This window comes from Rhea americana, unplaced genomic scaffold (genome assembly GCF_003343005.1).
Source record: "Rhea americana isolate MKP2758 unplaced genomic scaffold, rheAme1 scaffold_352, whole genome shotgun sequence".
Lineage (NCBI taxonomy): Eukaryota > Metazoa > Chordata > Aves > Rheiformes > Rheidae > Rhea > Rhea americana.
In genome coordinates, this window is record NW_028186482.1 from 104,510 (window position 1) to 128,250 (window position 23,741).

The following is a 23,741-nucleotide window of genomic DNA, read 5'->3' on the forward strand; positions in this document are numbered from 1 at the left end:
TCTGGGGCTGCAGCATCCCAGGAGCAGCTTGCGGCTGCGGCAGGACCCGGGGCCGCGGCGGCGGCCTCCTATTGCCAGGGGGCGCTGCCGGCTGGCGAGCGCATGCGCGCAGCTAGGCGGCCGCGCGCCGCCCGGCGGAAGGGGAAGGGTGTCCCGCGGGGTGGCGGCGGTGGCGGAGAGCGGCGGCGCCTTTAAACCCGCCGGTGGAACGATCCCGCCTCAGTAAGGGCCATTAACGGCCCGGTTCGGGGCGTCTCTCTGGCGGCAGGGCCCCGGCCCGGAAACGTGGTAAGGGCAGCGCGCCGCCCAGAGCGGCGGGAGAGAGCTGCCCTTCGGCCGAGGGCCCAGCAAGTCGGGGGCGGGGGGAAGGAGTTGTCAGCTAGTGGCTGCGCTAGACGCCCGGGGGCGGCCCTCGGGCTGTGCTGTCGCCCCCTGCTGTCAGCAGCCCTCACAGGGGAGTTTCGGAAAACTTTCACTTAGAGCTCTGAAAGGCGTTCTTGTTGGGCTGGGCTTATAACAGGTGTTGCTTCCCCGGATCCGTGTGGCCCAGATAACCCGTCTTTTTTTTTTTTTTTTTTTTTTTTTTTTTTTTTTTTTTTTTTAAAAAAAACCCACATTTCTAATGTCTTACATCCTGGGAGACTGGCAAAACTGCCCATGGGTTACCGCAAGTAAGGGGAAAGCCCAAGAGCAAGCAAATGCCCCTTACTGCCTGGGGAGCAAGAAGAACTTAGAGGAAAGCTGGCCTTGTGCTTGCATTTTAGGGTCACCATGGTGATTTCCGCTGTGGTCCGTTCTCATCCTGTTTGGCGTCAGTGGGCTCAGCCAAGATGGCTAATGAACTTTCATAGGAGGACCATGGTACAGCGGTGGACAGCTCCTGCCCTGTGGACGCTTAAGCAGAAGAAACCAGTATTGATGCCATGGGGTGTGAGTCCTCAGAGCAGGAGGGCACTGCATCCAGCCTCCTCCAGCTTCCAGGAGGTTATGCTCACCAGTGAGCGTTACAATGTGCAGCGGCTGCCCTTCTCCCATGTTTCCAGTGATGATGTAGCTTTCTTTGAGTGCCTAATGCCAGGAAGAGTCATCACAAATCCAGAAGAATTAGAATTCTTTAATGTGGACTGGCTTAAAACAGTCCGAGGTAGGTGAACTTGTTCACTTATTTTTTAATTTTGACAAAAATACCCCCATTATCCCACCAGAATGAAAAGTCTGCCAAAGAAACTCTTTTCCCTATTTGTAGCAGAGCAAGTCTTTACAGATCCTGCTAAATCAGTTAGTTACCAGAGTGGATCAAAATTTTTTATTCAGAGTACTTTTTTTCCTCATAGAAAATATTTCTATGAGAAATACCTATTTTCTGGGAATTTTCAGACTTTTGTCAAAGAAAACTGAATGTCATTAGCTAATTAATCAGGTCTTGCCTGAAACAAAGGTGTTCTGTAAACGGTTTCTGAGTTTTTGACTGAACCTCAGAAAACAAGTGTCTGGTTTTTCTGATGTTTTTGTCAAAAGTTTCATGAGAATATAAATCAACTCCTCCTATTGGAAATTAAGTCTGTGTACAGATGCAAAGTTTTCACAGTGCTTTAAGAGAAAGATTCCCGTTGAGCATGTTTATTTGTTAAAAAAGAAAAAACAAAACAAAAAAAAGATGAAGGTAACTCTAGCGCATACGTAGTGCTACGTCCAGTTCTGGGCTCCCCAGTATAAGAGAGAGATGGAGTGAGTGCAGCGAAAGACTGCTAAGGCAATTAAGGGACTGGAGCATCTCTCTTATGAAGAAAGGCTGAGAGAGCTGTGCCTATTCAGCCTGGAGAAGAGAAGACTGAGGGGGGATCTTACCAATGCATTTAAATATCTGAGGAGAGGGTATAAAGAGAATGGGCCAGACTCTTCAGTGGTGCCCAGTGACAGGACAAGAGGGCACAAACTGAAGCACAGGAAGTTGCATGTGAACAGAAGGAACAACTTTTCTCGTGTGAAGGTGACAGAGCACTGAAGCAGGTTGCTCACAGTGGTTGAGGAGTCTCCATCTCTGGAGCTATTCAAAAGCCATCTGCACAGGGACTTAGGCAACCTGTTCTAGGTGACCCTGCTTGAGCAGAGGGGATGGGCTAGACGACCACTAAAGGTCCCTTCCACCCTCAACCATTCTGTGATTCTGTGAGTGTTGTTACTTTAGACATAATGCATTACCACCTTTTTCTTTCTAATTTCTATACAGCCTATAACTTGCCTTGAGAGTGTCTTGCTTTCGTTGCAGGCTGTAGTAAGCTGTTGTTGAAGCCACAGACTACAGCAGAGGTATCTCAGGTTCTCAGGTAATATGCACCTTTTTTATCTGGGCTTTGGAGTGAGGAAACTTCAGTCTAGTTTGGGAGAGTCAGCTAGGTGAAGGAAATGTTCAGATATTCAGCCAACTAATTGCTATGAGCACTGGAACTACTGAAGCTGCCCTCTTCTTGACTGTGTCTTGTGCTTGAACTTCAATGACTTCAACTCTCTCTTCTGACCTTTATATTCCACATTTTCCCCACAGCCCCTTAGGTTTCTTGCTGTTCCCTTACATACCTTTTGTGCCACTTGTTCACTGAACAGGAGACACTGAATGCTGTTATTAGTCCAGAAGTATGCATTTGCCCATAGGTCAACAGTATCTACATGCTTATTGATCACTGTCCTTGTTTTGTCAAAAGGGACAAAAAACACCCTGCCTCTTTACTGTTGTGAGAAAAAGAGCAAATACATGCCTTTGGAGCTGTTTGTGTTCTGATCTATATTGTTCAGAACTATGATAGAAATGGTGTATCTTTGAGGCTTCCAGAGTGCTATGATTGTGGTTGACATTGGCCAGTAGAGTCATCAGCTGTTTGGTAGGAGGCTAAATAAATAAGCAAGCTGGATGACTGCATAGTTCCCTTAAGAAACCCCTATAAAATGACAGTTTCACAGAAGGAGCTGACGCTTATCAATGCAGAAAGGGACTTGAACCTGTGCCTTGTATTTCCTAGGCCCAGTGCTTTTCCTAGCCCACTGGCTGTTCTGAGCTGATCGTGTCATGTCAATACCAGGCAGAAACAAAGGCTGAACTTTCACTTGTTTTACCAGATGAAATTCTTGTTTCCTAACCAAATATCATTGCAAAGGCTAGATGAATAGCAGCAGACTTTACAAGTTCATGTTGGTGGCTTTGATTAGAAGATTCAGAAATTCTCAAGAATACTTGGAGTGGAGGAAGGACATGAGAGGGAGGGAGAAATAAGAGAGTGGTTTTAGCATTAAAAGCTTTTCTGCTCTACTAAACTGTCAAAACTATGCACTGTGCCAGTGCTCAATGGGAGCAATTTTTTTGAAGGATTTAGGAATGCTCCACCTGTGGAAGGGAAAGAAGATTAGTAGAAATGGGGGGGGGGGGAAGTCTTGCTGTAGAGCTGTTGGACCTGATGCCAGAATCAGGCAGGAGCTGATCTTTTTGTCCACTAAGTAATAACACTTCTCTAATTCAGGGGCATGAGATAGGATTGCCATTTGACTAGAGACTTAAAAGCTGTGTAAACCTGGTCTGAACTCTATTACAGCAGAAATACAGAGTAAAGTAAATCTCAGGACTTCTAAAGTACTTATGGGTGCAGTGCAGCTTTGTGTAATCGATTTTACAAGAACTTCTACAAGTTCAAAGAAGGTGTGATGAACGGCACTTTGCACTTCTATGGCAGGCTGACAGATGGAGCGGTTAAAGCATAGATGTACATACTCTGTTACCCCAGGGCATTAATTTCTTGAAGAGGTGCTGAGGAGGGTAATAATGTACTAAGTGACTGCAAATCTGTGAGTCCCCACTGAAGAAGTGAAGTTGCTACATGAATGCTTATCTATGAACAGAGTAAGCTGTGATTTTCAGGCAGAAATTGTATAGTAGAACTGGCAATATGTAAGGAGGTGAAGATCTTCTAATAGACTAGGGGATTGTCCTGAGAAGCATAATACTTTGAGAAACCTATTCTCTTCCAGGTACTGCTATGAGAGGAACTTGGCTGTAAACCCACAAGGAGGTAACACAGGCCTTGTTGGGGGCAGTGTTCCTGTCTTTGACGAGATCATTCTCTCCACAGTTCTCATGAACCAGATCATCAGCTTTGACAAGGTGTCTGGTAAATATCATAGACATGTTATTCATAGAAAGAAGGTTCTTACTCTAACCCAACCTTACTTCCAGGAGCCAATAACTGCATCATCAGCAAGGTTCAGCCCCGCAGCATCGTAACGGGCATCAGAGATTTGTGAAATCCAGATTTCTGTTACTGATGTAGTAGGTGTAACAGCAGCAGATCTAAAAATCAATCTGGTGAGAGAGAGAGAGAGAGAGGGAGGAAGAAAGAGAGAAGGGAAATATCCATGTACCTTCTCTTCTTTTACAAATCCAAATGAGAAACCAGCAGATTGAACAGAATGACAGTGGTGAAGGAGGCATGTGATGACTTTGCACTGGCAGAGGAAAGAAAGAGATAAGGAAAGTTTATAGGTTGATTGAATTTGGAAAGTGAGAAAGCAGGCTTGTTTGGGTATTTTGGTCCTTAAAACATTGAGAGGGGGAGAAATACAGGCATGGATGTACTTAATGTCAGTGTTTTACATGTCCAATGCTCCAAATAACCAGATGTTAAGTCAGTGGCCAAGGTGCTGTAGGCTTGAGAAAGAGTAGGACAAAACCTTGCAGTGTGCACAGAGTTTTTCGGGGTTTACATTGAACCCCCAAAAGCTTTGGAGGAAGAGCAAGTGGTTGCAAATGCTTGTATTATCCTGACTCTTTAGGAGGCACCTACTTTTTGGACATCAAATTATAACAGTATGTTTATGTTTCAGGAATCCTTGTGTGCCAAGCTGGCTGCATCTTAGAGAACCTGAATCAATACCTGGAGGAGAAGGATTTTATCATGCCACTTGACCTGGGAGCAAAAGGTAGCTGTCACATTGGTGGTAATGTGGCCACAAATGCTGGAGGCTTACGGCTCTTGAGATACGGCTCTCTCCGAGGGACAGTGCTCGGACTGGAAGCGGTAAGGCGAGTACCTCACAGTTCCAGTTTGTGCCTGAACCTCTACCTGTTAACCCATTTTCACTATTATAGCCCTTAGCTATCCATTGTGCAAGCAAAACCCTCTCCAGGATGAATCTTTTAACTGTTTGTTGCTTGGCTCTTTTGAGGAGTGTCAGCAAGTGTCTTCATGAATGTAGCACCTTTTAGTTATACCAAAGCTTCCAGCTCTGTCCTTACTGATATAAGTGGTATTAGATGGTTTTCTTATCCGGAGAAATGAGAAGAAGGTGGGGAGAGATTTGGTAATCACAGGTTACCTGGATGAGGTTGATTTCTCTGTCAAGTGGTGAATCTCTGGAATGCTTTACTAAGCAAAATCCATCCTACAGTCCTCTTTAAGTGGCTTCTCACTCAGAATTTCAGACCTGTCAAGATGCATTTGTTAAATACTCAGCATTTAACAGACAAGCCTACTTTGGGTTTGCTTGCCTGTTGGCTTTGTCTTAGAGTTCTTTTGTATTACCACAGTTTTCTGTGGCCTGTGAAATATTCTTCAGCCTGCTTCAGCCCTCCCAGGCCTGTGCCTCTGTGTGTAAAGACTAGAACTGGTAAATCTAAAAGATTAGAGCTAAAAATCTAAAAGAGCAGAGAGCTAATAGAAAGTAAGTTGGCTAGGCAACAAAAGTCATGTTTGGTGTTTTATTGTGTAGGTTCAAAAGGGGGGAATTTTCTCTCTCACATTAGTTTCTCTAGCTTAAAAGCAGCCTTTAATAACAATATATCTTAGAGGCATTCAGCCCTGATTTTTAATGGCTCAGGTGGTGGAGGACTTGCTTCACTGCTGTTAACTACATTCACTGTTTCAAATGTGCTCTTTGTTTTCAATTAATGACTGGAGTTAGGGTGTCAAAGAATGGTTGATCTTGTCAGCAGTGGTTGGTAAGAAAAGTTGTGTAAACTCAATTTTCTGTTGTTGTTCTTTCAGGATGTGTGCAAACAGCACCTCTAAACAAAAAGGAGACAAGTTTGGGGAAAGACACGTAGGAGGTAGTGTGGAGATATCTGGGGATGAGGGAGAGATGAAGAGAGTGTAGGAATAGGCAGTAACTGCTGCTGCATTCTGCAGGATGAGGATGCTAGCAGCAGGTTTTCATCAGCTTACTATGTCAGACAAGCTCATCACAACAGCTTTCTACATAGGTGTTTTGATTGGGTCTCCTTGTTTTCTTGGAGGTGCTGGCTGATGGCTCAGTTTTGGACTGCTTGACATCTCTGCGCAAGGATAACACTGGCTATGATTTGAAGCAGCTTTTTATTGGATCTGAGGGGACCTTGGGAGTTATCACTGCTGTCTCCGTACTCTGTCCTCAGAAACCTAAGGCTGTGAATCTGGCATTCCTAGGTAGGAATTTCCTGTCAGGAAAACAGGAGCTGATTTGGGTTCTGTAACAAGAAGAGAAGCTGCTATGTGAGCTGCTATTAATAATTTCACACCTGATATTGGAGATTGCGAAGAGAGTAGAAACAGAGAGAAGAAAGCATTGGTCTCATTATGAACATAAGTCTGTTTCTGAGAATTAGTACTGTCTGTACTGTCTGTTGAAATACTTGTGTAGCTGTTTTATATCTGTGGTATAAATGTATAAAATACCTGCAAGGGCAGGCTGCTCCTCAGGGAGGGGGAGCTGGGAGCTTAGCAGGACGAACAGGCAGGCAAGGGCAGTGCCATGACCAACAAGGTCCCAGTCACGCAGTACCCAGGTGAAGTGAGCAGGACATATCCACTGACAGTTAGCAGGGTCAGCAGCAGCCCAGTGATCACCAGGCAAGACCATAATGACAGGTCAAGGCTGGGAAGTCAAGTCTGCAGATCAGAGTCCAGATCAGCAGGGTACATGGCCAGGCACAGGCATAGTTGCAGTGCAGCTGTTTAAAAGCTGCTTCTGAGAAAAAGTCAGAGAATCCATGCTGAGGCTTTTTATCGAAGCTTTTTGGGGGAACCTCCACTTTTTCCTGAAAAGCACCAAGGCCAGCTGGGACTACTCAAACACCTTGGTCTTATCAGAGGGGTGGCCTTGAGTGTAGAGACCTAAACTCCTAGGAGGGGATGAGGGTATTCTGAGACCTAACAAACCTCTGGGATCACAGAATCACAGAATGGTTGAGGTTGGAAGGGACCTCTGGAGATCATCTAGTCCCATCCCCCTGCTCAAGCAGGGTCACCTAGAGCACGTTAGACAAGATTGCATTTGGGTGGGGTTTGAATGTCTCCAGAAAAGGAGACTCCACAACCTCTGGGCAACCTGTTCCAGTGCTCTGTCACTCTCACAGTGAAGACATTCCTCCTTATATTCAGGTGGAACTTCCTGTGGTTCAGTTTTTGCCTATTGCCTCTTGTCCTGTCACATGGTACCACTTAAAAAAGTCTGGCCCAGTCTGCTTGACACCCTCCTTCCGTGTATTTGTAGACATTGGTAAGATCCCCCCCTCAGTCTTCTCTTCCCCAGGCTAAACAGGCCCAGCTCTCACAGCCTTTTCTCATAAAATATGTGATACATATATGGGATATGTACAGTGGACACCAGAATTAGTCTAGACTCTTACTATTACATTCAAACTCCTTCTGTCTTCATGGCTATGCTGAGAACTGGGGATGGGGCAGACATTTTGGTACAAACTGTCTTAGAGTTTTTGCTGCATCAAAGAACAATTGCTATATGCTCTTGCTGTTCTGCTGATACCTTCAAAACCAACTGAAACCAAACCATTGTTTGATGATTTGTTAATTTAACTCCTGTAGGGTAGTCATTTACATTTGTTAGAGATGAGAAAGATGATTTGAAGACTGATGGTGTTTTTTAAACTTATTAGAAGTTTTAGGGGGTATTTTTTTTGTTTCTGATTCCTCTCTGTGGTCTGTTCCAAGGGTGTCAGAGTTTCACTCAGGTTTTGAAGACATTTACGACCTGCAGAGCCATGCTGGGAGAAGTCTTGTCTGCATTTGAGTTCATGGATGATAGGTGCATGGAGTTGGTCAAGAGACACCTTAAGCTCTCCAGTCCAGTAGCAGGTAGCAAAACTGATACCCTCTTTCTGGATGAAAGGCACAGATAGTGTAATTTCTGCTCTACAAAGAGGCATTGTATTTCTTGGGGGGTTTTAGCCTAGTTTTATATATATGTCAATCAATGTGTGTGCATCCTTCATAATTTTTGTACCCAGTATTCTATCTCAAACACATTTGATAGAAGTCTTTAATGACATGACTTTTTGCTTCTTCTAGTTCTCACCCACAAAAATACTAGCTTTTTAAAGAGTAATGGTTAGGTAAAAGACAGAACTTGTAAGTGACCTACACATAAAAGATCTCAACTCGAGATCAACTCTTTTTCAGCGCCAGAAATCTGGGCAGTGGAGYYMYCCCCCCCTCACTTCCCCCCCCCCATTAAATGTGCCAAGTTTGGGAAAAGCTCCTGAACCTGTACTAAATTCATGTGCTTTTACCACAGAGCATCTACTTATTTTGTTCTCCCTCACTTTCAGAGAGCCCTTTTTATGTTTTAATTGAGACATCAGGCTCCAATTCAACCCACGATGAAGAAAAACTGAACAACTTCCTAGAACAAGTTATGACTTCTGGTTTGGTCACTGACGGAACTGTGGCAACAGATGAAAAGAAAATAAAGGCAAGTAATCATTTCCCCCTACTCGATTCTATTCTATTCATAGTATGTTCTTTCTCTCTCAGGTACTGTCAGGCTTAGAGAGTTGGTGTAGCACTTCACTGTGCTTGTTACCAAGACATGTTACTACAAGCTTTCAAGAGGCAAAAGGATATCTGGAGTTGATGTTGTATGCCAAGCATCAAGACTCTTTTGCCCTGCCTCATGGCAGGGAAACTGAGAAGTACTTGGTTCATATATATTTCTTTGATCTTCGGTTCTTCAGATGCTCTGGAGCCTGCGGGAGAGGATCACGGAGGCCCTCACTCATGAAGGTTATGTTTACAAATATGACATCTCACTCCCCATGGAGAAGCTCTATAATCTCGTGACTGACACCAGGGCTCAGCTGGGCCAACGTGCCAAAAATGTGATGGGCTATGGCCATCTGGGTAAGTGCAGATGCTGGGAAAAGAGCTGATTTCTCCCTTGTGGTCCAAGTGTACTTGCTGTGCAACTGTCCAGTACCTTTGGGTACCTTAGGGCTTTGTTTTTTTTTTTTTTTTTTTAGATTTCTGGGAGGCAGAGACTAAATAGCATTTGTTAGCTGAGAACTATCAAAATAGGAGATTTCAGACAGTATTTCATATATGTGTGGCAAGTGTGATTAGATGGCATAACTACTAGTCAGTCAGTAATTGAAATGGTAATTAGTATCTTTTTGCTCTATACTTCCTGATTAAGTCTGTAGGTTATTTAACTGTACGTAAATTTGATTAATGTACATAGACAGATTTGGTTAAACAGTTTCCTGTCTAAAGTGAGAGTTGTATTTAAAATCAATTACTCTGAGCCATTAACTCCTAAAGAAGTGATGCAAATAATTCGAAGAAAGACTTGTACAGTTGTCAATGTGTTTTGAAGCTAATTTGATCTTACATGTTGCAGGTAAATTGGACAGGTAAATTGGTTGCTTAGCAGAGATTTTCTGCTAATAAAAGTAGAACACTCTTCAGCATTCTTCGAGGTGATCTGAGAGACACGGAGGAGGTTGCATAATAGAGGTTGCCTTTGTTACTAGTTTTCAAATGTAGCTCTTAATATCAAGAGTTAGGCTATGTACTGAGAGTTTGCTGGGATGCAGAAAGAGGTAGCAGAGTGAAAATGAGTAAGTTATGCTTATCTTTGTGTGATTTGACTTCTGAATACCCAGTAACTGTGAGATTAATCAAAGATCATTACCCAAAAGCAGCAAAAGGGAAAAAAAACATCTGCTTTGTTTCTGTTGACCCAGTGCCAAAGTGCATTTAGAACATTGCACAACTATAATGAAGTAAAGCAGGGCTATGTTAAAATCTAATGATCATTATGAAATACTGTTGGGGGAATCCTGACATGCCATCTCAGTGTAGAAAAAAATAATTAATGCACCACAGTTGTTTTGAGTTTTAAAATCACAAAAAGAGGAATTTGAAAGTTACTTAGAGGATTTACTCAAAGATTGTACTGAACAGTTGCAAAAGCAAAGATTATATTTGAATTATATGTGCACAGAAGAAGCATAATGTTTGTAGAAGGACAGTTCACAGTCCTTCTACACACAGTTTGGAGACTAACAAAGGCACCGTTGTTTAAGTGCATGGCTGAATCAGTAATGAATCACCATTGAAGAGCCATTGCAGAGACAAGTCTGAGAGAGAAACTCAATGTTTTCTTCTAGGAGATGGAAACTTGCACTTGAACATCACAGCGGAATCCTACAGCCATTCGCTGCTGGATGCCATTGAGCCATTTGTGTACGAGTGGACTGCAAGATGCAATGGCAGTATCAGTGCAGAGCATGGACTGGGTTTCAAGAAAAAGTGCTTCATTCAGTATAGCAAGCCCAAGGAAGCAGTCTTTCTAATGCAGCGTTTCAAAGCCATGTTAGACCCCAAAGGGATTCTCAATCCGTATAAGACACTGCCTTCCAGTTCCTGAGAACATGTTCTGAGAAGGGAGCAGATACTATCACATGATGACTGCATCTCTAGCTCAGTAAGTACACTTTGGCCACAGTCAAATTGATGGATCAAATAAGCACATGAAATGCTCCTTGGCTTATTTCCTTAGGGTAATAAAACAAGTAAAGGAACATGGTTCCTCTTTTTAGAGGTATCTACTCTTTCAAAAGAAGAGTACATTCATCATTCATGGTTTTGATTTTGTGGGTTTTTTGTTTAACCTGAACACTCAGACTGAGCATACAGACTTCTTTTAAAGTCTTACCTGCTCACCTGATATTTAGAATTGGTTTCTACCTCCATCCAGATAGTGGAAGAGTCCTTGAAGAGTCCTCTTTATCTCAAGCTCTGGTGATTATTATTTTTCTTTCTTTTTGGTTTCATTGCTACATATACTCTGCTTTAAAGAGATGAGGGGAAAATGGGAGCAGCCTATAGCATGTCTTTGACCTTCTCTGTTTTCTATATAATAGTCATGTAATATATAATTATGTAGTGTTCAGGCAGATAGGCCAACATAAAACTTCACAGCTTGGAATCTGTAGCTTATTGCACCCTGCAGATCTGAGTATTAAATTTGGGAGTGTAGCTGAGTTTGAAAAATAGAAGATTAAATTCAAGGGACTCTCCTCCTTTTTGTCGTATTCTCTCACCCTTCCCCTCTGCATATGGCATCCTTCTGGCAAAACAGGCTTAGTAGAAAGCATTACTTTTCAGTTGCAAGGGACATTTTGGGTTTATGTTGCCTTTGTCTGATATTACCAGCAGAATTACAGCACTAGGATCCCTGATCCTAAATCTAGAGCTACTTACCACTGTCCTGCTCACCACTGTGTTTGGAAGAGGTAGACAAGGCAATATCGAGGTTTATGGCACATGACTGAAGTCAGGGCTGGCTGACAGCAGCAGTGTGCTTGTTAATGTGCAGTGTTTGATGCTTCTTTACAGCATCTAACCTGCTAATGCCAAGGCAGGCCTTTTGTTTATGTTAGCATTTGAGATCCCACTCTATCCACTATTGCCCTGTTCCTGTAAGTGCACTATGGCTTTTTTTTTTTTTTTGGTATGAATGTGACTATCAAATACCAACATAAAAAGTTTTATGAATCTGAATCCACAGTGATCTAAAGAGAATTTTGTCAGTGTTGTTTTGGGAACAGAACAGGTCAGGGCTATCCAGCCAGATGCGTATGTCCTTCTTACAGCAGGATTCTGTTCCTGAGATCATCCACCAATTTAACTTTTATGTACTCATCTTACAGAGAGATCTTTCCAGCTCCTGGATGTTGGTCTTAGCCTTCCCTTAAACTTCAATGACAAAGATTGTATTGTAGCGTTATGGATGGGAACAGGCAAGCGATAGGAATAGTACTTGATAACACATAGTAGTAATGGGCCTTGATAGGTAGTTGAGAGGAGAACTCTTAGATACCTGACAGGCACTGCTTACATCATTACGCCAACAGGCAGAATTCAAAACTGGCCATGCAAAGGAAGGGCTGTACAGGCTGTGCCATGTGTATATTTGGCCATGGTAATGTATTCTGTTGCTTAACCTAAAGTGCAATGCAGCTATAATCTTCTCTGTTTCAGGATAAACATATTTAAACCTAGCAGAGAATCAGAAGTGCAGGAGAAACTTTATGCATCAGGAGTTTTCATTTTGATTTTTGTATCTTTGCGAATATCTTTGAACTATTAATTTATAAGACCATGTTAATGTTGTTTTTCACAAGTACCTTTCTACAAATAAAGTTCTCTTCACGTTGTGAAGCCTCCTAACATTATTTTTAGAGCTGTAACGAAGGTGAGTTTTGATCCTGTGTTTAAAAAAATAACAACAACATATAAGACTTACTCCAAAAAAAAAAAAAAAACCACCAAGCTAGGCTTTCATTTTCTGTGGGACATAACAATTGATTGTTGTATCCTGACTGTAAGTAGGAGTTATAAACTGATGAAAATCCAAACTCCTTGGTCTGATGTGCCTGTTCTAGTGGCCTAGAGACTATAAGCAGAAATCTAGTGTTGCTGAAATCCTTTGGTAAATCAGGTTTCTTTGCTCTAGGAGATGTGAGTGGAATCCTGCAATGCTCTGACTATCAGATCCTTCAGTGTCGTGTATTGAGAAGCCAAGATCTTGGGCATGCTATGCCAGTTTTTGGCTTTCTTTGCTTTTCTTTTCATCCTGACCAAGCACAGCATGGTTGCCTCACAACCTCAAGTTTATGCTCCTCCACCCCTCCTAAGATTTGGTAACTAGTAACAAATAGGAATCTATTCTCTCTTCATCTGGCTATTCAAGGTTTCTTTTCAGATACCTATCAGTCTTGTGTTCCCCCTAAAAGTCATGCTTACCCTGGGAAGTCTCTAGCTCCCTTGAGAGGTGTTCATGCATGCTGTGCAAATTTGTCACTAGTAAAATGCACATATGATCTTAGAGTGAAGGCTGGAACCCAGGTCTCCCCTACCCCAGGCAAGAGCCCTAGATGGGAGCCCAATATCATCATTGTTCATCTTATATTCTGTCTTTCCACTGGACTCGGTTCAACAGAACCGGTAGAAAGTGTTTCTGTCAGACTGTGCAGCATAGTCCCTTCTAACGGCACAAGAGGTGGAGCTTGAATCCATCCCCTGCTGAGGAAGGAATTAATACAGTATCTTCTTCTCCTGAGCTATATGGTAACAGTTGCCCTGTTGTATAAAATTGCAATTTCTCTTCCCACTGTCTCCTAAAAAGAACAGCAACTGTCCTTTCCTTGTCTCTGGGTGATGGGCTTTGAGAATGACTAGTAGATCAGCTCCTTTCAGGGGGTGTGGTGGAGGTCCCTGAAGAGGTGAAAGGAAGACACCCAGGTCACCTGAAGGTCAAAAATGGAGACAGCGATGGACTTCAGTTGACTTTGGGTTGGGCAGCAGCAGAGTTTGCAGCTTTAATCTGCAGCGCCTGAGTCCCACTTGAATCCCACATTTGGCTTCTGAGAACTCCTTATATCTGCATCCAAGTGACTGGTTTGATGAGATACTGGGTGGTGTGATGTGCCAATAAAGGGGCTACCAGGATTTTTTCCAATTCCAGGATTAGTCATGCTGAGCTTAAGAGAAATCATTTGTCAAGTATAGGAGTTTATTAGAGGTAAATGGTTCTACACAAACAACAGACTTCAGATAACACCAAACAATCTATAAACTACAAATATAACAAAGAGTGCAGCTAACAGAGGCAGCGAACAAACGCAGCAGTTTGCGCAACTCTGTCTTGGCTTTGCCTAGAACTTTTGGGGGCCTTGTTGGATGTTGTGGTCTACTGACCCCAGTGGAATGAGGGAACTAGAGGGTGACTATACTAATAGGTAAGGGGAGTAAGCAAGGGTATCTGCAGAGGCCTTAACTTCTCCTGGGAGAAGCTCTAGCACCTCTCACTCAGCTCTAGCTAGGTGTAGCTGCTGCTAACAAGTTGTCTAGGTTGTCTGATTAGAAGGAGTTGGGGCTTTTGATCCAGGTGGCCCTTGATTAGGATGGGTCAAGTATCCTGTGAGTCAGTACTAGGGAGAGGTCTATATAAGAGCCAGGCCTAGAGCACAGCTAATAGAGGTAGTGAATAGACGCAGCAGTTCGTGCAGGAGGAGTGCAGTAAGGTGCAAGTGGACATCTTTCTTTTTTCTTAGTAGTGCCCACTTTCACAAACATGGTTATAACTTGCCGCAAAGCACATTTGCCTGCAGCTGTTGGAATTGCTGCGTCAGCTGTGTTGGAAGCTTCAGCTGAGACAGAGCCTTTGACAGCAGTTGTCCTACAGGTTTCAGGCTACAGGAAGTGCTTTGGGCCTTTCCAGAAGGCCTGGACTGATAGTCAGCCATCCTGCAAGAGGCATGCTGTTCTTGATGAATTGTGTCGTCAGGTCAAGGAGTTGTGGGATGAAGTCAGCAGACTGCGAAACATCCAAGAAAGTGAGCAGGAGATAGAGAGGACATTCTTGGAGACCGTACTGCTTCAGGAGTACCAGTCCCTTGCAGCAGGGGAGTTGCTGGAAGGTTCTGTGCAGAGTGAAATGATACAGCACAGCACTATAGAAGAAGGCTGGAAACTAGTTGCTTCTCGTAGAAAGAGAAAGGCCCCTAGTCCTCTTGCAGACTTGGACTTACAGTTGAAGAACCGATTTAGTGCCCTCCGGGATGAGGAGGACCTGGACCTGACTTCAAGGGAAGCAACTGGGCCATCAGAACCCTGTGCCTTGTGTAAACACTCAGAAGAGGCGACGAGTGGTTGTGGTGGGTGACTCCATGCTGCGGGGGATGGAGACACCTATCTGCCAGCCTGACCTCTTGTCTGGAGAGGTTTGCTGCCTGCCGAGGATTCGGATACTAGGTGTCACTGAAAGGCTGCCAAGGCTTGTCCGCACATCGGACTCCTACCCTCTGCTGCTATTTCACGTGGGTGCTAAAGATATGGAGAGCAAACTGGAAGCAATCAAACAGGATTTCAGAGCTCCGGGCATGGTGGTCAAGGATCTGGGATCCTAGGTGGTCTTCTCCTCGGCTCTGCCGATGGGGGGGGGGGATGGGAGGAGGAGTAGACAAATCATCAGAATTAACAACTGGCTGCACTGCTGGTGTGGCAACAGGGTTTTGGTTTCTATGATTGTGGGACATTGTCTGAAGATCAGCAATTGGTGGGGAGAGATGGAATCCACCTCACTAAAGGAGGCACACGCATCTTTGCCACCAGGCCAGCCTGATAAAGAGGGCTTTTAAACTATGTAGGATGGGGGAAGGGGAGAGTTATGTAGAGAGGATAGTCAATAAAACACAACTCAAATTGAGAGGCCTCTAGTGGGTGCATGCAGCTGGGGATGTGCAGGTGGGACATGGCTAATAGGAGACCCCCTTATACCCTTCCTGGGAATCCTGCACGCATGACTGCCTCTCTGAAATGCCTGTACACCAATGCACACAGCATGGGGAATAAACAGGAGGAACTGGAGATCTGTGTGCAGTCGCAGCGCCATGATCTTGTTGCAATGACGGAGACATGGTGAGATAGCTTGCATGACTGAAATGTTGTCATGGATGGCTATGTGCTTTTTAGGAAAGACAGGCCAGGAAGGCGAGGTGGTGGAGTTGCTCGTTATATGAGAGAGCAACTGGAATGCCTCGAGCTCTGCCTAGGGGTGGAGGAGTAGGCAGTCGAGAGCTTATGGGTGAAGATCGAAAGGCAGGCTAATGTGGGGGACAATGTTATGGGTATCAGGAAGAGGAAGTGATGAGGCCTTCTACAGACAGCTGGAAGTAGCCTCATGATCACAGGCCCTGGTTCTCATGGGAGATTTCAACCACCCTAATATCTGCTGGAAGGACAACACAGCTAGGCACAAACAGTCCAGGAGGCTCCTGCAGTACATCAACGACAACTTCTTGACACTGGTGGTGGAGGATCCTATGAGGAAGGGTGTCCTGCTGAACCTTGTCCTAACCAACAAAGAACTGGTTGGAGATATGAAGGTTGGGGGCAGTCTTGGCTGCAGTGATCATGAGATGGTGGAGTTCAGGATCCTGCATGAAACAAGTAAGGCAATAAGCAGGATTGCAAACCTGGACTTCAGGAGAGCGGACTTGGGGCTCTTCAGAGATGTACTTGACGGAATCCCATGGGTTAAGGCCATAGAAGGAAGGGGGGTCCAGGAGAGCTGGCTAATGTTCAAGCGTCACTTCTTCCAAGCTCAAGAGCGGTGCATCCCAAGGAGAAAGAAGTCCAGCAAAGGGGGCAGGAGACCTGCCTGGATGAGCAAGGAGCTCCTGGCAAAACTCCATCAGAAGAAGAAAGTACACAGAATGTGGAAGAGGGGACAGGCTACTTGGGAGGATTATAAGAATGTTGTCAGAGTATATAGAGACAGACGAGGAAGGCTAAGGCCCAGTTGGAACTGTGTCTGGCAAGGGATGCTAAGGACAACAAGAAGGGCTTCTTCAAATACATCAGTAGCAAGAGGAGGATTGGGGAAACTGTGGGCCCACTAGTGAATGGGGTGGGGACCCTGGTGACAAAAGATACAGAGAAGGTAGAGTTACTGAATGCCTTCTTTGCTTCAGTCGTCACTGCTAAGGGCAGCCCTCAAGAATTCCAGAGCCTGGAGGCAAGGCAGAAGGTCTGTTGAAAGGAAGACTTTCCCTTGGTTGAGGAGGATAGGGTTAGAGATCTTCTGGGCAAGCTTGACATCCACAAATCCATGGGCCCTGATGGGATGTACCCACAAGTACTGAGGGAGCTAGCGGATGTTGTTGACAGGCTGCTCTCCGTCGTCTTTGAAAGATCGTGGAGAACTGGAGAGGTGCCTGAAGACTGGAAGAAAGCCAGTGTCACTCCAGTCTTCCAAAAGGGCAAGAAGGAGGACCCAGGCAACTCTAGGCCAGTGGGGTTCACCTCCATTCCTGGAAAGGTGATGGAACAGCTCATTCTGGAGGTCATCTCCAGGCATACGGAGGAAAAGAAGGTGATGAGGAGTAGTCAGCATGGATTCACCAAGGGGAACTCCTGCTTACCCAATCTAATAGCCTTCTCTGATGGAATGACTGGCTGGATAGATGAGGGGAGAGCAGTGGACGTTGGGTACCTCGACTTTGGCAAGATTTTTGGCACTGTCTCCCCTAACATCCTCCTAGAGAAGCTCAGGAAGTGTGGGTTAGACGAGTGGACAGTGAGGTGTCTTGAGAACTGGCTGAATGGCAGAGCTCAGAGGGCTGTCATCAGTGGTGCGGAGTCTTGTTGGAGGCCTGTGGCTAGTGGTGTCCCCCAGGGCTCCATACTGGGTCCCATCCTGTTCAACTTCTTCATCAGTGACCTGGACGAAAGGACAGAGTGCCTCCTCAGCAAGTTTGCTGTTGATGCCAATCTGGGAGGAGTGGCTGATACAGCTGAGGGCTGTGCTACCATTCAGAGAGACCTGGAGATGCTCTCGAGCTGTGCAGAGAGGAACCTCCTGAGGTTCCACAAGGGCAGGTGCGGAGTCCTGCACCTAGGGAGAGATAACCCTAGGCACCAGTACAAGCTGGAGGCTGAGCTGCTGGAAAGCAGCTCTGCGGAGAAGGATGTGGGAGTGCTGGTGGATGACAAGTTGACGATGAGCCAGCAATGTGCCCTTGTGGCCAGGAAGGCCAGTGGTCTCCTTGGGTGCATTAGGCAGAGTGTTGCCAGCAATGCCAGAGTGTTGTCAGGGGAGGTGATCCTGCCCCTCTACTCAGCCCTGGTAAGGCCTCATCTTGAGCACTGCATCCCGTTCTGGGCTCCCCAGTACAAGAGAGACATGTATGACTGTAATAGGAAAGAGAATGGGAATATCCACACACAATATTGTGGACACAAACAGGACACACTATGTATCTAAACTGTGTTTCCTTAGCTGAAGCTCTAGAGAAAAAAAGGTGTCTCAGAACTCTAGCCAGGGCCGTAAGACACCATATGCAACATTCTCAGACTGGAGAGAATCCAGCATAGGGCTATGAAGATGATCAGAGGGCTGGAGCATCTGCCCTGTGAGGAACAGCTGTGAGAGCTGGGCCTCTTTAGCCTGGGGAAGAGAAGACTGAGGGGGGATCTTACCAACGTCTGTAAGTCCTTGAAGGGAGGGTGTCAAGGGGATGAGGACAAACTCTTTTCAGTTGTCCCATGTGACAGGACAAGAGGCAATGGGCAAAAACTGAACCACAGGAAGTTCCACCTGAATATGAGGAGGAATGTCTTCACTGTGAGAGTGACAGAGCACTGGAAGAGGTTGCCCAGAGAGGTTGTGGAGTCTCCTTCTCTGGAGATATTCAAGGCCTGCCTGGATGCAACTCTGTCTAACATGCTGTAGGTGACCCTGCTTGAGCAGAGGGTTGGACTAGCTGATCTCCAGAGATCCCTTCCAACTTTACCGATTCTATGATTCTGTAAAACACAACTAAGAATATCTCAATGCTAAAAATATATCTAAGCCCTAGGCAAACCACAAATGCATAGTGTAATGACTGTACTTTTCATTATAGGGCCAACAATTTTCCCTGGTTTATTCTCACCACACTCCAACTATGCAGAAAGAATTCATGTTGTCCCTGGCTGCTGGTGTCAGGGGCATTCCCCACTGATGAGTGGGCTGTTGGATCCACAGGCCAGCTGGTGGTGCTTGGGAGTCCACACAGGTGGTGTGTGTCTTGCTTTCTTTTATCCTGTCTGGGTTTAGTTCATTATCCAATCAAACAATGCCAGAACATGGTTACACAAGAGCTGTATGGCCCGAGTCAATAACAATATCAGCATATCAACAGATATCACCAGATAGATAACAGTACATGTGTCTGACAGATAACCCAGTACACAGTGAATAGCAGTATGCTTGTCAAGAGGTCATTCACAATTCACAATACATTTCCCAGAGCAAACCCCTCTTCTGTGGGCTGCACCATCCCGAGTCCCACGCTTGTCTGTGCAGCACCTATCCAATGGCCAGGCCAGAACAAATGTTGCATATGGTGTCTTAAGGCCCTGGCTAGAGTTCTGAGACACTTTTTTTTCTCTAGAGCTTCAGCTAAGGAAACACAGTTTAGATATGTAGTGTGTTATATGTATCCTGTTTGTGTCCACAGTATTGTGTGTGGATATTCCCATTCTCTTTCCCATTACAGTTTGCTCTGATTTGCTCATGAAGCAACACTGATCAGAGAAGGAATTTTCTCAGTCAGGGTATATGAATGAAGCATCAGGGACAGAAGACAAGAACCTGATTAGCTCCTAAAGAGAGCAGCAGTAGTGCTGATGAGCCCTGCCAGGTGCTACACTGGCACCAGCTACATTGGCATCTATAGCCACAAGCTCCAAGTGAAAGTGTTGTCGTCTCTTAAGATTAGTGTATGCCTGTTGAGCACCTTGCCTCTCATGCTATTGCTGGTGGCAATGAAGCATCATTTCCATTTGATGATGTGAGAGCCACTATAACTAAAAACATCTGGAGCAAGTGATAGACTGTAGAGGAACAAAATGCCACTGTCATGATGCGTCAGTCCTTTCTCCTGATACTCTTTCTCCTACTTTTCTGCAGACATACCCAGTCATTTATAGTAGTGCTGTACATGTTGACAATATGTTTCAAATAATGTGGTGAACTCTTTTGTGATGATAGCAAAAATGGAATCAGAAAATAGTAATTCTGGGACTTTTGGAGGATCCTAGAGAACTAGGAGTTCAGTCACATTTGGCTTACTGTCTGGGTATTTAATGTCCTTCAGAGTGAATGGACAGAGGAAAGGATGGATCCACTAGCACAAAACCTCTAGCAGGCTGTGCCCTCCTTAGGGATGTCACCTCTAGGCTGTACTCTGTAGGCATCAGTATTACCTCACATAGAGCACACAGGTACAGGTACACAGTTTGGGAAGGACACTTCACTACAGCACTGTCTTGCAGCTCCCTCTTACGTATGTATCTGGAAACACAGGAAAATAAAAAACAGCTTGTCTGGCATCCAGTGGATTCCTTATTTGCAGAATGTAAGCGAAGAAAAAGATAGGCTTACTCAAGCAGGAGGGTGAGAGAGAGGAGAAAGAAGATGATGTTATAGGAAAGCAATGTATTAGAACTTGCTGAAAGATCTAATGGAAGAAAGGATTTTTTTTTTTTTTTTTAAGAAAATTAGTTTTGCTTATCCTCATTCTTTGGTAGAGTTTTCATGCCCTCTCACATGCATGTACTCATGAGCACAAGTGTTACATGCGATGTGTCCACATAGTCTGGCCAGGGTCAGTTGTAAGGAACATGGAGCATAAGGGTTGTTTGAACAAGTCTTTTATTTCCCTTAGGAGTCTGATTATTATGGCACAATCCTTTTGACTCAGCATCTTATTTTCCATGAATCCTAGGCACTGTCTTTGTTTCCTCAATTTAAATAAATACCTATATTTATAGCTATGTTTTGGCTACAATCTGTCTCCCTTTTGAGATACAGGAAAGAATAATGGCTTGCACAGTTAGATGTAACTTTGTTGCCACCCTGCTGTTATCATGGTGCACATCTTTTGCTAACGAGTCATCCGTACTGGGGCCTTATCAAGGAAGGTCTTCAGGTCTTGATGTAAACCATTCATTCCTCAATGTTTACCAGTGTTATTACCGTCAGTCACATCCCTCGTTACCAATACATGCCATTCTTTAACTCAAGCTCTATTGTTTAATCTAGTGCTTTCACACACACACACATTTCCATTCAGATCTCACTCAGTCTTATCTAATTCAATATGAATTCACTAAATCTTAGTGTTTCTGTTACAAATCTCCACAGCAAAGAAACAATCTACAAGAGGCCCTGCCAGTTGACCTCCTCTACAAATTGTAGAAATGTGAGGCCAAATCCTTCTTTCATTGCCGAGAAGCCACCGAGATAGCTAATATTTCCATTCTTCTAAAGCTGAGTCTTCCTGCTTAGTGCAGCTGGCTTCTGAGTTCATCTCAGCTACCAGTCCCAGTTTAGGCTGCTAGTTAGGGAGGCTTCACCAAAATTCTTGAGACCAGGAAAGGTGATTGTCTTACCCAGTATCTCTTTTGTCTGTTAGTAGCTTCTCTCTGCTCACTGCTGTTCAGTTATTTCTACTCTTTAGTGCAGTGAAATAGATGATCCATGCAGATTCTTTTTCTTGGAAGAAAAACATCCTAATGAGTCTTCTTCTGTTTGAACTAGAACATTTTCTCTACAAGGCTGCAAGTTATTGTGCCGGATTAAGGACGATGGCTTATTCTTGGCACTGCTAGGTAGCCAAACTTTTCATAGTGTAAGATCTCAGCTCTCTCAACTTGGCAATATGAGTGCTTTTAGTAAAAATATCTACATGTGTTAATGTGACCTGAGGTGCTAATAGAGCCTATCTGGGCCTGCCCTTTGGTCTCTTCTCTTCAGGTCCCTGTCTCTTCCTCTCTGATAGGGACTTCTTACCTCTCTGAGCCTTCGTTCCTCAGGAGCTCTCAGAAAGGAGCTCATCCTTCTCTCCTCTAGACACAAAGCAGAGAGTGTTTTACCATCTTTACATACTCCTGTAACTAAGGACTAATTCAGGCTGTGCTGCTCTTTAGAGTAGCCTCAAGATGATGTTAGTCCATTCATTGCAGTAACAACCCCAGAGCAAGTAATTCTTCCAACTCCTCCCATAGTAATTTGAAACAGTGTGCTCCTGGATGGCCTTGAAAATTTGTGTTGAGGCTGCCCAAGGCTTAAATTGAGTCGCCAAGCTCAGGTGCATTCCAGTAACAACGTCATATCATTTTCAGTTAGATGTAGCACAGAATCAGCTTACTGGTGTCCCTGGAGCAAGGCATTCATTGGTACCTTATGAGGGTGTGAGCATATTAGTGCAGAGCTTCATGGTGCCAAACAATTGCTTGTCCAACACAAAATCTAGAATTAGCATAGTTAAAGTTAGTTGTTAGAGAGTTAGTTACAGAGAAACAAGCAGAGAAATTCATGCTGTTGTTAGCAAACGGAAGACAGAACATGCAACACAGTCAGCCTGTGCTGTTTATGGGAGCTCTGTACTAGGCAATGCAAAAATGCAGAAAGCTCATGCTATTCTAAAGAAGAAATAGTTAGCTTTCTGACAAGTTGGGCTGTTACTCTTTCCACATCAAACTGCTTGTGTTCTCTGCCTTTTTTCTACTCCAATTTATTTTCTTACTTTTTTCCCCTAGACCACTGACCATAAAGGTTTAAAACAGAGGCTGTATATATGAGTGGTTCTGTCAGGGAAGTGAAACTTTCCTTACTGACCTTTTTTTTTTTTTTTTTTTTTACAGCTATGCATGCAGAGAGCTCATATGTAGAGAGAGCTCTGCATATGCTCAACACCTTGAAGTGGTGTTGATATGACACAATGAGGAAGCGCTTGAATTCCCTCTAACCAGGTGGGCATGAGCAGCAGAGGCATCCTGCCCCAAGTAACTGGGCCAGCTCTTCTTTTTTTCCAACCTCAGAGCAAATGAGCTCAGAAGTTAGCCAAGTATTTCTGCACGATGCCACCTTTTCCTGGGTAGCCAAACCTGAGCAGGTGCATCAGTTCTTGTACAACACCACAGGAAAGAGCAATGAATCAACTTTAAATGTTTAAAAAAATGCTCTTTTGCGTTCATGGACAGTATCTTCACAAAGAATCACCCAGCTGACGTGTAACACCAGCAAGAACTCTGTTAAACATGAGCCTTCTGCCAGCCTGTCAATAGCAGCTGACACTATGCCAGGAGTAACCCTAGAAATTCTTCTTCAAAGGACACTGTGTGTCACCTTCTACTAAGAAATTTAGGGAAAGCATCATTGTACCTTACTAGACACGAAACCTTATTAAGCACTGTACCTGGGGCACGGAAACAGTTATTAAAAGAGGAAAGAAGTGCAGTATATCTGGGCACTGTAATAGCTTAGTAACTTAGGTGAATGATACCAGAATGCTGAGTATTGCATTGCCTGTTGGTGTGGCAGGTTGGCATGCTACCGACATACAAGGACTGGAAAGGTCACAGCAGGAATGAAGGAGGGGGACCATATCTGATGGTGTTACGCAGCAGTGGTATAGGTATAAAAGCGGTATAAAGGACCAAAAGCATCTATTTAATGCCATATGCCAGCCTGTGAGACGTAAGCTTTGTATTGCCCTTCATATTAGATTTTCGCTATATGCCCTGACTGCAAATTCCTCTGCTGTGCTTAGGGCCTGGGAGGTTGCGGCATGATGTGTGTGTGTGTGGAGGGAGCTGGAGCCAGGGTCAGGCAAAGTCTTCATTGCTGATGAATGACCCAGGTAAGCTTCTGCCTGCTCCCAGGCACAGCCCAGCCCCTGTTCATGCTTCCTTCCTCTGTCCCTCCCTTGCCAGCTTGCAAAGATCCTTCTGTGCTGGGAGGTTGTGCCAGGGTAAGGTGACAGGTGAACAGAATAACTGCAACAACGCTAGGCATCACAAGACCCATTCCTTGCATGAAGTATCCTGGAATTGCTCCCTAACCAGATGTGCAGAAGCAGCTGGAGG

General features: G+C 44.6%; 1 protein-coding gene across 4 annotated transcripts; it reads left to right on the top strand.

Moving 5' to 3' along the window:
* The first annotated feature begins 140 nt into the window (after nucleotides 1-140).
* D2HGDH (D-2-hydroxyglutarate dehydrogenase) lies at nucleotides 141-22,686 on the top strand. Of its 4 annotated transcripts, XR_014896707.1 has the most exons (11): nucleotides 141-288; nucleotides 765-1,144; nucleotides 2,270-2,327; nucleotides 4,018-4,157; nucleotides 4,870-5,063; nucleotides 6,278-6,446; nucleotides 7,971-8,114; nucleotides 8,588-8,730; nucleotides 8,993-9,158; nucleotides 10,427-10,743; nucleotides 22,518-22,686. XR_014896707.1 is itself a non-coding variant. In XM_085311952.1 (10 exons), the coding sequence occupies exons 2-10, from the start codon at nucleotides 772-774 to the stop codon at nucleotides 10,684-10,686; spliced, it is 1,647 nt and encodes a 548-aa protein (XP_085168078.1). In that variant the 5' UTR covers nucleotides 141-288; nucleotides 765-771; the 3' UTR covers nucleotides 10,687-12,482. The 4 variants fall into 4 exon arrangements, 3 of the variants coding, with proteins under 3 accessions (XP_085168078.1, XP_085168079.1, XP_085168080.1); XM_085311952.1 differs by lacking the exon at nucleotides 22,518-22,686 and having other exon boundaries at nucleotides 10,427-12,482; XM_085311953.1 differs by lacking the exon at nucleotides 22,518-22,686 and having other exon boundaries at nucleotides 141-285; nucleotides 10,427-12,482.
* The last annotated feature ends 1,055 nt before the right edge of the window (nucleotides 22,687-23,741 follow it).